General features: G+C 46.4%; 1 protein-coding gene across 3 annotated transcripts in view; it reads right to left on the reverse strand.

The window, feature by feature from the left end:
* Nucleotides 1-1,653: 1,653 nt before the first annotated feature.
* The window catches only part of ITPR2 (inositol 1,4,5-trisphosphate receptor type 2), a 269,872-nt gene continuing 256,300 nt past the window's right edge, over nucleotides 1,654-15,225 (reverse strand). For all 3 annotated transcript variants that reach the window (XM_084513429.1, XM_084513428.1, XM_084513430.1), the window contains 2 exons: nucleotides 6,557-6,718; nucleotides 1,654-5,318 (listed from right to left, as the gene is read on the reverse strand). In XM_084513429.1, the coding sequence (XP_084369555.1) occupies nucleotides 5,232-5,318; nucleotides 6,557-6,718 (249 nt within the window). In that variant the 3' untranslated portion in view covers nucleotides 1,654-5,231. The remainder of the gene's footprint in view (nucleotides 5,319-6,556; nucleotides 6,719-15,225) is intronic.

Genomic DNA, 15,225 nt, shown 5'->3' on the forward strand with positions numbered 1-15,225 from the left:
CAGCAGTGACTGTGGAAACTAATGATCCTAATTCGCTCTCAGGGCACACCGGTGTGAGTCCACTGAAGTCTGCATGGCTGATGCTGAGGGAGGCGCTTGCTCCTTGGAATGCCTTTTGAATGAGAAAGATATTGAAAACAGAAGCCCCAGTTCTAAGTTTCACATGTGAAACAGCCACCATTTGGGCTGAGGAGCTTAATTCTGGTTTGGGGGCTTTTCTTTTAATATGTCCATAATCTTAGGTTGAAAGCTTACTGTATGAAAACACATTTTCTCTTAGGACATACATTTTGCAGATGATCTAAAAAAAAACTAGTAGCAAACAAGCTCCTTTCTATTTAACTTTACAGTCATACCTTAGAATGTAATAGAAAATCTGTTCCACTCAAAAAGTTGGCAGGTTGGTATCACGAGTGCACAGAAATAACAGTATGCTCCACTTAATAGGATTTTTCTTATTAATTAATTAACAGCCTTTTTTTTCCTCACCAAGACCTCATTCGTTTCCTCATAAATACCAACTTTCTGTAATAAATACAGTTGGAAAAAAAAAAAAAAAAAAAGGAAGAAAAAGAAGAAGCTTGTACGTTGTATATGTTCTCCTGTCCCAGGTTTGTAGGGTACTTCCTTTTTTTCACAAGACCACAGATTTCCTCAGCCGGAGTCGTCTGGGTGCAAAGAGACAATGGCATCTGGCTCTTTGTCTTCCTCATTCCTTTCACCTAGAAGAGAGGGGAAACCTCCTGGCCTCTCTCTCAATATGCTACTTGAAACAGTTACACCGAAAGCATGAAATAAAAAAGTCAGAAAAAAAAGTCACACACACAATCCCTCACCCCCCACCCCAGTAGGAGAAGTCACAGAGCCTTTAAGCCTTTAACCTGTGCACACCCATTATCTGGGGGCTGGATTTCCAAAATCAAAGTCCTGAACTGGCACAGGGATGGTGATGGCAGTGACAGGCTCCGCAGCACCACCAGTAACTCTGCCTTGAAAGGGTGTTGACTGCTGGAAGCACAGATTAGCTGCACGAGCACACACGTGAGCATGCGCATCACATGCTGCTTGCGAGCGCTGGTGGGGCTGCCCAGCTGCCCTCATGAGGCACACGAGGAGAGGGAGTCACTCAGGCCCCACTGACTGCTGTATGCAATGCTCAGGATGCTCCGCAGTGACTCACCAGCTCCTCAGGACAGACCCAAGCAGGCAGTCAGAGCTTCCTGGTGGGCTGAGGGCTGAGCCAATGTGCAATAGGATACCCTGGGGGCGTTGGGCACCACCGGTGATGCTTGCAGCCATCACTTTTAGCCAGGGCTGTCACCTCACCTCTGAACAAAAAGCACACAAGCAAATTATATGCCTGTCACCACGCCTCCAGCAGTCCAGTCCCTTCTCCTGAAGGGAATAATCTGTGCCTGATGTAAAGTAAATCCTCACTTTCGTTGCTGGACTTGGCCTCTCTATGTTCAGGACGGTGCTGATGGCACCTGATTTGTTAAATAGAAGAAACTGAAGCATACCCCTGGAACATTTACTGCAACAGCCCGGTCTCTGATGTGGGACAAATGCCCCATGTTTCCCAGAAGCCTTCAATTCAGCAACACGTATTTCCCCACACTGTAGCACCAAGAATAAGCGAGACAAACACATATATTAAATGACATACTTTATTAAAAGGTACATTCAGCAGCAATGGACACATTTACTTAAGTAGATTTTAACTGTCAAGGAGCTTATAATTATAAATCCCTTTAAGGCATTAAAAGCTCTTAGACATTTTAACTTTGCAATCATTTCATATAAATAGGCTATGCAAATGATGATGCTTGCCTAAGAAAAAGATACCTCAGCTGCACTAAACAGAGATATACATATAAACATATATATAAAACAATGATTTTTTTCCCTTGTCATAAACTCATTGATGGGGATATTTCACAATCTTTAAGGCTTGGGCTCTGGCCCCTGCAACTATTATTCAAGTAAGAAGCCTCCTGTTGAAGTTACCACGTGGATGGGTACAGATTACTTGCATGGATGAGAGCTGCAGGACAGGGCCTAAACTGTGGCAGAATCAGCAAAAATGTCAGAATGCTCAGTGACATACATGTATATTTACAGTCTGTGCAAGTAGCATCAGCTACTTGCATCGATTACAGGGGGCTCTCTCTGAAGCTATAAACAGAGGAAAGGCAATGTGGCAAAGGCTAATCAGCACCTATTAGCTCTTAGTTTTTGATGGCATTGATCTCCCTTCTCAAGAACAAAATTTGGGTTTGACAGGGGGATGTCAGTCAGGGCACCAGACAGAGCACCAGCAGCATGCAACCACACCAGCTCAGGGCACAAATGCATTGAGTCTTGAGGGTTCTGCCTCAAGCAGCAGAAACCTCCTGTGATGCACTGTGGTTCAGCTGCTTTTCCAAATGTAAACAACAAAAGTGCCAACCACTTCCAGTTGTAGCAACCCCCCAATAAATAGTGAATAATTCATCCTAGTTCTGATAAACTATGCTCTATACCTTTAATGGCCATACATATGCGTGAAGAAGTGGAAATAGCTATTGAAACAGAAGCTGTGACTAGATCTGATGAGCTGCACAAACTCATTTGAATTAATACAGCTGCAGGGGCTGAGTCTCTACAAACTTACCACTGACTTTATGTTTGCGTGCAACTCCTTTGGCTTCATGCTTTACAATAGGTCTAGTCAGAGAGGCAAATCTGGCCTTATTTTCCATGGATTGGTCACTGCACAGCATGTGGCTCATGCAAACTCCCAGAATAAATTCACTGTACGTCTCTCACTGCCAGACAATAATTGCTACATGAAACCCGTCCTCACAGACAAGCCTTACTGAGAGGGGTTTCACCAGCACAGCTATGCAGGAGCAGTAGCATCAAGGCCTCATAACAGTAAGCATAAAGGCACACTCCGAGATTTATTCCTAAAAGATCTCAGTCATTCACCGAAGACAAACGCTCTTCTGTATTCCGCTTTGCTCTTGCCTAGCAGCTTACCTACCATCAGCTCCTCATGCCACAGCATTTGCTCTGCTCTCCTGCCATCAGCCAGCACTCAGCGGCACCGACCAGCCCTGGGGCTGCCCACACTGCCTTCAAGCACTCCTCCAGCCCACGAAACAACCAGGGTCTGGATGCACCAAGGCTGCGAGCCCAACACTGCCAGAGGAGCTCTAGATGACTTTAGCTCCCCACCCTCATGCCCCACTGCTAGCTTTCATCAGCCTTGTGCTGGTTCTGATGACCACCACGTGCTCCTTGACTTAGCACGTGAAAGCAGAGACCTGACTGGATCAAGGTTTCCAGAAGAGGAAAAATATTTTCCATACAGGAAAAATACACCTTGCACCTGGGAAAGGCCAACACTTCTCAAAACTGGCATGCTCTAGGGACTAAACGTCCTTACAGACAGAGAGTTTCTTTTCAGAAAATATACAGATTTCTGCTTTTCACACAGTATTTTTGAAGGACTCAACAGAAGCCAAAGGGAAATGCTCCAATGGTAAGCAGTCAGACCCCTTTTATCTCATTCTCATTGACATACACACAAAAAAGGAGGTGGCTTCCAAGAACAGGCTTGAATTTGGGATGAAAGGAGGGAAATGCTCCTCCCTTCTCTTTATTCTAGGTCTGGTTTGAATTATGTCTTAATAACAAGACAGCATTTTTTCAGGGAGGTATTAGAAATACTGGAGCCAACAGTATTTTCACCCTTTATCAAAATGGCTTTTGTAACAAAATGAGTAAGTTACAGGGGGAACTTCTTGTAAAATAATTTGATTTAGAAAGTTACTCCACTTTAATTGGGGCATTTTCAAATGCACTAAGGACAATTAGGTATCCAAAATCTAAGCAAATGAAAGTGAACTGGGACCACAACTTCCATTTGTGCCCTGAAAACCTTCCCCTAAATGCCTCTTGGGCTGTGTGGATAACTTATAACTCTCCTTTTCAAACCATCCCAGGAAGTACAGAATACACCAGAAACCTGCACAGATGATTTGGCTGCTGCCTTTCTTAGAGTCTAGAGCTAGAAGAGAGCTCCTCTGGCATCTATCTCTGTCCCCCATCACCCAGGCTGATCCTGCAACCCCCCAAAACGAGGAAGAGCAGGCAGAGGAAGGTTAAGCCCATGATCTTCAGCTCAGAAGAAAGCTGGCAGAATATGGTGCGTATTTACTAAAGTCAACTCTTGCTGACAGTGTGTTTATGGAAGGTAATGACACCATTACGGCTCCATACAGAAAGGCACTTCTAAGCTTTTTACAGAATAAAAAATATCTATAAAAAAAATCCATACATGCTTCAAACTACAGATATATATATATATATTTTCCTGAATCCTCCATTGGAACTTGAATTTTAAAAACAGTTTAACTCCTCAGTATGTGAAATCTCATGGCCACATTAATCGAGAACATCTGAATCCAGGAGAAAGAAATCACTTCCAGTTATGTTGTCAGTGTTATGTGCATAACATTCCCACAGCTGTAGATCCATTGTGCTCCATGTTATAAATAAGAAATTGCATGGTGACAGCTAAAATTCAAAAGCATTAATGTTTCTCTTTGCAACTCTTTTTTTTTTTTTCTTTTTTTTTTTTTTTTCCCAGTCTTTTGAGGTTTCTCCCCTTTCCCTCCTAGTTGAAGTTACTTGAAGCAACATTACTGCTTACCCAACTGACATATTTATGGTAATTAAAAAATAGTAGATGCCAAGCAAATATGACTAATGTTGCTATTTGGCAAATAAGACAAGGAACAACTTCTATTGATTCTGAACCAGACTGTTGTATTTGCACTAATAAACATTTCTTCTTCTTCTGCTTGTCTTGGTTATTCCGGCACTTTGAGGAGAAACCTGAAGGCAGCTCAAGGGACGCAGCCAAGCGCTGCCCTGACTTCCATCCCAGGCAGCAGCCACCACCGAAGCCATTGAGTTGCAGAGAGCAAACCCAGCTGAGTCAGGCCCCTTGAATGAATACAAACGAGCTCCCTTGTATCTCTTGCATTCTAGGTTGTGGTCCCTTTCAACCATGAAAAACAGCTACAAATTGTTCCCAGAGCTAAACCACTTAACATCTTGGCACTTGGTTGTTTTTAACTTTGTAACAATAGGCACTGTTCACTCCTCTCAATCTCAGCTTTTTATTCTATAATAAAGCAGGAATACTGATGAAAGGCTAGTCACGGCTTCTCCCCATGGTATCAGGGTGGTGGCATGTGATGATTCACATGGGGTGTGTTTGATCCAAGAAAGCCCAGCCTCTGCTTATTCTTCCTTTGTTCTGTCATCTAAGGTGGAAAGGCAGAGAGAGAGACGAGTTGATATTCTTTTTTTTTTTGTTTTGTTTTGTTTTGTTTTTACTATTATTTAGCAGTCACAGAACAAGATACATATAAGCAAAACAACAGAGAGTGGAATTCTATTCTTCAGCATTAAAAATTAGAAGTAAGAGATGCCTTTGAAGTGATGCCTCTGTTTCCTGCAAAGGATGGACATTTCATTCTCATTTGTACACTGTTCTTTTCCAGTGGCAGGTTTTACAGTGAGTACATCCCTCGTGCTGCTATCGTGTTGTGTAGCCCTGCAGAGTGTCAGCATTTGCACTTGGTGCTATACAATGACAGATGGTCATTGTATTAAAAAGATGGTCCCTATTAAAAGATGGTCCCAACCCCAAAGAGTTTAAATTTAAGGCAGAAGAAAGCAGGTTCAGGCAGAGGGGGATGAAAAAGCCACCCAGGACAGTAGGATAAGCACAATAAGCAATGGTCGCAGTTCATCCAGCCTAAACCTCTGTCAAGTTTCTCACAGGGAGAAAGAGTTTTAAGGAGGGGTCTGAAGGGGGATGATTAGGTAACTCGATGCCACTGGAAGTGCTTTCCATAAAGAAAGCATGAAGATGCTTTTCTGAAACTGTAATGAACAAACCAGAGGTGACTGGCATCTTAGGTAAAACGGGAGCTGGCCCTTTGACCCTGCAGTGAGAGAAAGGTGGGTGAGGCAGAGGCAGGGCTGTGAGGAAGGCCAGTACCGCTGTATGCTAGGGGAGGGGAGATAAGGGATGGGCACAGAGGGCGACACAAGCGAAACGACAGGCTCAACAAATTGTTCTCACAACAGCGTAGCTGATATTTAACAGGGGAAAACCCCCATGTGTCAGACTCAGAAAGCTTCTACTGATTCTGATCAGTAGGCAGCTCTTTCTGACACTACTCCTGTTCTACTGCCAGGTTTGCAGTACCTGCACATGCAAAGCCCACCACTGCTTCTGCAGCTTCCCTCTGTCCTCACACACCCATGGTAACCCATTTCATAACTCATTCCCCTTAGCTGTTCTCTGCTGTTGCTAATGGAGTACAATTTCAGCCCAAACCCCTATCAGTGTGTCTACTCAGAAAGCTTACTGGAAGATAAAACCTTTCTAGGACAAAAGTCTCTTTTGTAACACTGTCCTGACTGCGACCTGAGGGAAGCTAGCACGCTCACCCACACGCGCTCAGGTTGCTGCCCAGGGCAGGGCACTCACCTGTTCCTTGAGCTCGGCAAGCTGACTGGAAAGCTGTTTTACAAGGCTCATGGTTGACTCCAGCCTCTCCTGCAGGTTCCTGATTTCATTTTGCTCATTGTCACCTTCATTGCTAACCAGAGACATGGCTCTCATCCGAGGGAACCAGTCCAAATTCTTCTCCTACATGGGGATGAGAGAAACAGCAATGTTAGTGAGGGTTTATGCAATACTACCAGAATATGTAAACTCAGTGGGACTTCTACTCAGCAGACAACGCACAGCGAAGTGAGCTTAACAACCACTTTATTGAGCAGGTATTTCACACTGCCCTTTCTATTATTGCCTCTGTCTACAAAGAAGGCACCAAGAGCAAAATCTTGGTTCTCCACTGGTGCACCTGGACTGCAGCGTGGGCTGGCACATTCACCTCCCATCTGCGGCTCTGGCATGCAGAAATGCATGGGGAGACTTCTCTGGCACCTCCTCTGTGCTCCCTGTGCCTTGCTTTGAATTGCACGTGGGACGCATTTCCCCAGTGCCTCTTCAGCCTGGCTGGCCTCCATTTGTGTCAGCTGTCCCTGCAGCAGTGCCAGTGAGCCAACATCAGGAAAACGAGACAAGCTGCAGTCCTCTCCAGGCTGGCCTGGAGCGTGCCTACTGCAGGAGCAGAGGGACCTTGGGTTGAGTTCAGCTGCCCACAGGGGCAGATTCGGGGTCCTGCTTGGGCTTCAGTGTGCCATTACGACTGTAAGTCTCAAGTAACCACAAGCACAGCCCCACAGCCAAGGGCTAACCTGCTAAGGACCAAGCACCACATGGGTGTCCACGGACTCAAGCTATGAATCTAATCATAACAAAAATGTAAGTTGGGGTGGTGTCTACCAGCACGAGTCTGAATCCTCAGAGACACACATATTTGTGTGTAGCATGTAACGGAGACTGGAGGGTGCAAGCCTGGGAGGGGTGGTAATCGAGCTGCAAGCAGCCTGATTTGCCTTAATGCACGAGACATGGGAAATAGGTCCCCTATCTACTGATGCGTTGCATCAGTGCACCTCTGCCCTCCACCTTGGGGGGAGTGGGAGGATGTGGTTAGACCATATGCATGATGTTTTGCAACAAGCCCCCACAGACACGTGCACTTGAAAACTTTAAGAGAAATAGCATGAGCTGGAGCATGGTTCTTCCCATCCCCTGCACGATGGATGGCTCCCCACAAGTAGCACCGTTACCCCCATTTCTACTCCCTCCCATGGGCAGATTCACACGGATCCAAACATTTACGAGCCCAGGGAAGTGCCAAGTGAATCCAATTTTACTGTCCTTCTAGAGAGAGAGGGCTGCTTTCAACTATGCCAGGCTCTGCCTCGACGCCAGACCCTGCCCTCTGACAGAACATGGTTTAGAAACACCCAGGCTAACTCAGAAAGCTGCAGTGAGGATGGAAGCACTTACAGTGCTTATATTTTTCCATTAGTTGGGTTAGCCTGACCCCCTCTGTTACCCTGGATAAGCCTAAATACAAAGCCATATGAGTTCTGGATTGTTTTCTTCCTTTTAACTCAACACTTCTAATGAGTTTTTGTCTGGCTGCTCAACCTCTGGTCCTGTCACTATGATGACAAGATGTCTGGGGAACAAGATGGTGTGCCCCTTCGTTGCATTTTGCAGCCCACGGCTCAGTCAGCCGTGTGCACTGGCGGAATGAGGCCTTTCCTCACTGCCCACTTCTTCGAGCCTTGTGATCTCATTATGACAATTTGCTGTGGTTACGCATGATGCCATTTTCAATGGGTCATAACTCATTCAAATCAAAACCTGTTTTCACCAGCTCTGCTGGTGGAGATCACGTGCCTCCTCCCTGCTGGATATCCCCGTCAGACACATGGAACAGTAGACTCTGATTTCTGCTGCAGTCCTGTATGCTTACAAGACCAGCATTCATTTTCCACGAGCACGCTCTGATATTTATTTTAAATTTACTTTGGCTAGGATCTAACAGAGCATTCATCACGTGCCTAGCATTAAGTGCAGGTGTAGTCATCTATACTAAGCTTAGTTTGTGCACAGCACTTTGCTGGATCTATGCCTTTTTTTTTTTTTTTTTTGCAAAACATTTGCCAGCAAATTTGTCTGCCACTAAAGTCACAGAAAGTGAATTCAAAGGAGTTACAGTGAACAGAGATGCAGTTGTGTCTGAGTATTTCCTGGAAAGCTCTGATATCTGCCCCCATCACAGCTTCTCCTGCTTGAAGCACCTGAAGGTACCAACCTCAAGGACACACTGCCACAGGAGCCAGCTGAGAGGCTGAAGTCCTTTTTGGCAAGGCTCACTGTAATGCCAAAGTTTCTAAGCCAAGCTGCAGAGGGAGAGGAATTTGAGACACCATCACTGTGGTTCTCATGTTTGCTGAGTACTGCTGCCAGGACTGTGAAATGTACTTGTTAGTTTTGTTTTCCATTTGCCACTCCCTTGCTTCTCCAGGGCACAAGGCAGAGACCGCCGACTGCCTTGGAAGGGCTTTTGCAGACTGACCCTCCACCACACCGCAGTATCCAGAGGCACACCACACAAACCTGTGTGGATGCCAGACATCCCGGCTCAGTCGTCTTGCCTCCCAAGACTCCCAAGTGTCACCTGCTTCCCTCCTCCTCTACATAACTTTATACTGTATAGGGAGAGGGGTGACCAGGAACAGGTGAGTACAGGGACAGGGAAGGCTGCCACACAGTGCTGCGGTGCTGACTGTAGCTGGCTGGGCCAATTCTGAACCCTGTGCCAGCCCACCTTGGCCATCAGGAGCCCCAGCATCCTGGGAGCTCAGTGACAGATGCTGCTCACCCCCGTGTGTCCAGATCTGCCTTCCCAGCAATTCTGGGGTAATCAGTCCCAAGAAAGAAATACAGCTGTGATTTAGTTACACACCAAGAAGATCTGGACATTATTTTGACAGGTTGTGGAGGATCAAGCAAGGGCTTAAGCCAAGTTCTAAGGGAAGCTGATGGGTCTGCATGGACTGGAGATCTCATAAAAAGAAGTTACTGACTTTTATAGCTGGGTGAAACAGCTGAAACAGGTCTGTCACTTGGCAGTCCCAAGTTCTGTGGAAGAGATTCACAGAATCAAGAGCTTCTTGATTCTCGCCTGTATACACTTCCAAAGAAATCCAGTCCAGCTGTGTATTTTTGTCATGAAAAATATCAGACAACCTGTCTTTAAGTTAAAAATACTTATCTGGCCTTCACCAACAATCCCATTATAATGAGCACACAAGTTATACTCCCTCATTGAATGGCATGATTTTGCTGGTCAATATTATCATGTTTCTTTCATTGGATTGTGAACTGCAAAACCCTAGTATTATTAAAGGGCAGCATGAAAATTAGCTTCAGCACATGGCCCTATTTGCTGAGTCTGAACCACAAACAAACAGCAATTGCCTCTGGGGACAAAACCTTTCAATCACAAGCCTGCGAGGCTCTACAACGCAAATCGGAAAAGGTTCCCCTACAGAAAATTTTAGTGAATTGGAAGTGTTCAGGGGGGGACAGGCACTCTGTGACTGCCTGGCTACAGGAAAGCTATTTTTACTCCAAGGTAATTGTTTGCCAATTAACTTGAGGTAGTTAACATGTTTGTACAACACCAAACATTTTTTCTGGGACTTAAATATTTATGGGCTCAGTCCAGGGTTGACCTTGACCAACTAACACATGTTAAAGCTGGAACATGCCTTGTCTGTGCTGCAGGTGTGCTCCTGCTGCCCTCTAACTTGCTGCCACCTACCTTCTTGACTGGTGCAGGGACAGGACATCGAAGTGTGTGAGCTGCCATGCCCCAGCCATTGTCCTCAGAAATCCATCCATTTTGCCCAAGACAGAATTCATGCAGACATTTTGAGCCAACAACCTGCACAAGCAAGGCAGGCTGCTAGTAGGGAGCAGGACAGACCTCTGCAAACAGCTGTTGCAGGACTCAGTTTACAAGCAACAACCAGGCTAGTGCAAGGCGGCATAACTCAAGCAGAAATGAACTCACAGAGGATGAGCTATGTGGATGGAGCACTCCAAAATGAATTGTTACAAAGTACTAAAACTTTCTTTCTAAGCAGCTGGGGCTGAATGCAATGTTTTTACTGTTATTTCATTCTCGCACAAGATAGCCGCTCTCCTTAGCCCAACCGCAGCAGCCCACCTACGGATCACAGCATCTTCCCGCTACATCCTCCCTCCTTGAGCATGATGTGTGCCTTGCAGAATTCATATTTAAGTATATGTCTGTGTCCAGGGCAGAGAGTCAGCCAGACAGGAAGGCTGCAGGGACAGAAAGGAGACGCAGCCTCCCCTCTGTCAGTTCAGCTGGAAGGAAAAAAAAAAAAAGGGCAGGTGGGGCTAGCCAAAAGGCTGTGGGCCAAGGAGACTGCACACGAGCAGAGCAGACATTTCATGTGGTGATCCAGCACACCCGCTCCCTCCTTCCTCCCCAGCAGCAAATTCCCCTGGCAGGACTCCATTAGCAGAGAGGGCTCACTTGGGGTGAACACCTCTCTGCAAGGTTCCCTGTGTGCACATAGCCTCCAGGTGCCCACTGCAAGGGCACACACCTGAGGAATCACAGGGCTTAGAGGATTTGCTACTCATATTTGCCAAGAAACCTCAAAACCCATTTTTGTTTTCAGAGAGGAACATTCAGACTAAAAATCTATGTTTGCCTCCTGGAGTTTTCTAAGCGACTTTCTCCTGAGCATGGATGAAGAAAAGAGGGAAGAAATTTGTTTTGAGTTTCTATACTTTTTACAAAGTCTTTCTTGAGCCATCCCTGTCCTGGTGGCACGGCCAACTGGCTTCAATTGAACTCTCATGCTGAGCTGAATCCATGCCTCCAGAGTAATTGGCAGGGGACATTTCTTTAGGAGGTGTTGGTTTCACAGGCTAGCAGAGAGATGGATCAGCTGCAACCAGCAGGAGAGATTGTGCTGAATCTTTTAAAAAATAGATTACTAGATAACAATGAGAGAAAATAGGTCAAAGAGTAGGACAAGGGGGATGAAGTAGAGGAGTGAAGGCTGCTTAATGCATATTTTCTGCCCGTGCCTTCGCCATAGGCTCAGAGTACCACGCCACCACCAGCTGCACAAGACTTTCATTTCCCTAGAAGGCAGTGCCTAGCGCAGTGACTCTTAGCCCTTTCTACCCCATGACCCTGTACTGCAACATGAAAACAGGCAGCTTCAGGACTTCCCTCCTATCCACACGAAAAGAACAGGAGCTGTGACTACTCAATGACTCCTCCTGGGTTGTGACCTCCCCAGCTGCCCTCGCCTTCCCCAGCCCACCACTTCCCCATCTTGCAGAAGCCATTCGCTCCTTCGTGACTCAGTGAGGCCAGTACATGGCCATCAAGATTAGTTATCTCACAGCAAGGCTCCAGAGACCAGCATCCTTAAAGCACTCAGATCATCCCAGCTAGAGGCTGCCGAGGAGCATGAAGGATAAGTGTGGAAATTGCTACGAGGCTCAGTATGCTGCACTGGGCTGCAAGTGGAGCTCTGCCCACAACGTGCATTTGCTAGCGTGTGCTGCGTGGATGGAAACTGTGGTGGCAGCCTGCCAGAAGCCTTCTATGGCTTTAGAGACATGACCAGTGTGTGCTGGGGTGGTGAGACCCTGCTTCTGGGGCATTCAAGGGAGCCGCTGCTGGTGGCCTCCACATCCCACAAGTGGCCTTGCTGGGAAACGCTGCACAGCTCAATCCCTTGTGACTTAATTGTGCCCTCAGACCTGTGTCTCCGCATGACTAGAAACAAACTTCAGACACTGCTGCTCTTAGGCAGGCTGTTTATGTCCTTTCAGGTACAAGAACTAGCAGCACCGTTCATTCCCCTTTTCTGAGCCAGCACCTTGAAAAAATACTTTAGCTCCAGGTACAGAGAGGTCTATTTACTGATAAACGATTCTGTGTGTCTGAAGCGTAAATAAGTCCATCCATTTCTTTCCTAGATCAGTTGCCCATATAAGCAGAGCGTGATCAGTCCAAGCTACCTTTTGAAAGCTGTTTTTTCTTCTGCTTAGGGACGGAAAACTGCCTGGTCCTAAAACTCTAGCTATGTAGCTCCTATAGTCACCTTAAAAAGGGATTTTAAAGATTTAAACTATCTTGTGCTTTAGATGACACAGGGCAATAACCACTTTGTGATTTAATCACAGACAATAATAATTTGGTTCAGTGCATGATTCAGCTAATCCACAATTTGATAAATGTTCACCCTAAACTACAAACCCAAATAGCTTTCTGCAAATCCCGTTTGACACTTTAATGTTAAGAATGTATTTGATAAGCAATCTGTGCTGTACAAAAATATAGGGAGGGAAATCAGGAATTGTTATGCAGCTAAATGCAACCACAACAGTAATTCAAGGAAAATAAAAATAAACCTTGGCAATTGCAGATAAATCTTTATGCAACAAGAAAACTAATATGTCTGGCTGGGTCTATACTAGATTGATACATCCTACAACTTCCACAGTGCATGGAAAAATATAGAAAACTGTTTCCCACTAAGAGAATGTTGGAACTGTAATACAGACCCACAGTCTGCTTTAGCAGTGTCATTGATGCATTTACTTTCATTTTAACTTGGCTGAATGTTTTTTGAGGGCTGCAACAGAATCTATCACCTGAATTCTGCATAACTGTGAGTTCTGCAGGACTGGTATCTGGGCCAGTTAATATCCCCCCCAAATATGGTGAAGAATGATAATAAACCTCAAATCTTTGATGGTGTATGTGACAATTTTGATACTCAGCTTGAACACTGTACATGATCTTGCTTTTCCAAGAAAGACACTGGCATTTACCTCCAAGAGATGAAAACAATCACAAAAGTATTTTCTGAATGCGATCTAGCACCGCTGCTGTGGGCAAAACCATATGTAAGCAATAAGAATGTGAGTCAGTGGAGTGCCCTTACAGTGAAAAAGGCCAACTGCATCCTGGGCTGCCCCAGCCAGGGTGCAGCCAGCACGTTGAGGGAAGTGATCCTCCATATCCAGCTGGCACTTGTAGGGCTGCATTTGCTGTACCACGTCCACTTTGGGGCTTCTGAGGGTAATGAGAGAACTGGCAGAGGAGCTGGCCAAGCCGCTTACCATCATTTGTCAACAGTCTTGGCTATCGGGGGAGGTCCCAGTTGACTGGTGGCTAGCAAATGTGACGCCCATCTACAAGAAGGGCTGGAGGGCAGACCCAGGGAACTATAGGCCTGTCAGTTTGACCTCAGTGCCAGGGAAGCTCATGGAGCAGATTATCTTGAGTGTCATCATGTGGCACTTGCAGGTCAAGCAGGCGATCAGGCCCAGTCAGCATGGGTTTATGAAAGGCAGGTCCTGCTTGACGAACCTGATCTCCTTCTATGACAAAGTGATGCGCTGGGTGGATGAGGGAAAGGCTGTGGATGTGGTCTACCTTGACTTCAGTAAGGCTTTTGACACCGTTTCCCACAACATTCTCCTCAAGAAACTGGCTGCTCTTGGCTTGGACTGGTGTACGCTTCGTTGGGTTAGAAACTGGTTGGATAGCCGGGCCCAAAGAGTCGTGGTAAATGGAGTCAAATCCAGTTGAAGGCCGGTTACTAGTGGCGTTCCCCACTAGTAGCTAGTGGCTCGGTGCTGGGGCCGGTCCTCTTTAATATCTTCATCGATGATCTGGATGAGGGCATTGAGTGCACCCTCAGTAAGTTTGCAGATGACACCAAGTTAGGCGCGTGTGTCGATCTGCTTGAGGGTAGGAAGGCTCTGCAGGAGGATCTGGATAGGCTGCACCGATGGGCTGAGGTCAACTGCATTAAGTTCAACAAGGCCAAGTGCCGGGTCCTGCACCTGGGGCGCAATAAACCCAAGCAGAGCTACAGGCTGGGAGATGAGTGGTTGGAAAGCTGCCAGGCAGAGAGGGACCTGGGAGTGATGGTTGATAGTTGGCTGAATATGAGCCAGCAGTGTGCTCAGGTGGCCAAGAAGGCCAACAGCATCCTGGCTTGCATAAGAAACAGTCTGGCCAGCAGGGCTAGGGAGGTGATTGTCTCCCTCTACTTGGCTCTGGTGAGGCCGCATCCTGAGTACTGTGTTCAGTTTTGGGCTCCTCACTACAAGAAGGACATGGAGGTGCTCGAGCGAGTCCAGAGAAGGGCGACGAAGCTGGTGAGGGGCCTGGAGAACAAACAAGTCCTATGAGGAGCGGCTGAGGGAGCTGGGATTGTTCAGCCTGGAGAAAAGGAGGCTCAGGGGTGACCTTATTGCACTCTATAGATAACTTAAAGGAGGCTGTAGCGAGGTGGGGGTTGGTCTGTTCTCCCACGTGCCTGGTGACAGGATGAGGGTGAATGGGCTTAAGTTGAGCCAGGGGAGTTTTAGGTTGGATGTTAGGAAGAACTTCTTTACCAAAAGGGTTGTTAGACATTGGAACAGGCTGCCTAGGGAAGTGGTGGAGTCACCATCCCTGGAAGTCTTTAAAAGACGTTTAGATGTAGAGCTTAGGGATATGGTTTAGTGAGGACTGTTAGTGTTAGGTCAGAGGTTGAACTCGATGATCTTGAGGTCTCTTCCAACCTAGAAATTCTGTGATTCTGTGATTCCCAGTACCAAAAAAGACATTGACAAACTGGAGCACGGGCTTATGAGAGCAAGCTGAG

Source organism: Aythya ferina (assembly GCF_964211825.1).
Source record: "Aythya ferina genome assembly, chromosome: 1".
In the NCBI taxonomy this organism is placed as follows: Eukaryota; Metazoa; Chordata; class Aves; order Anseriformes; family Anatidae; genus Aythya; species Aythya ferina.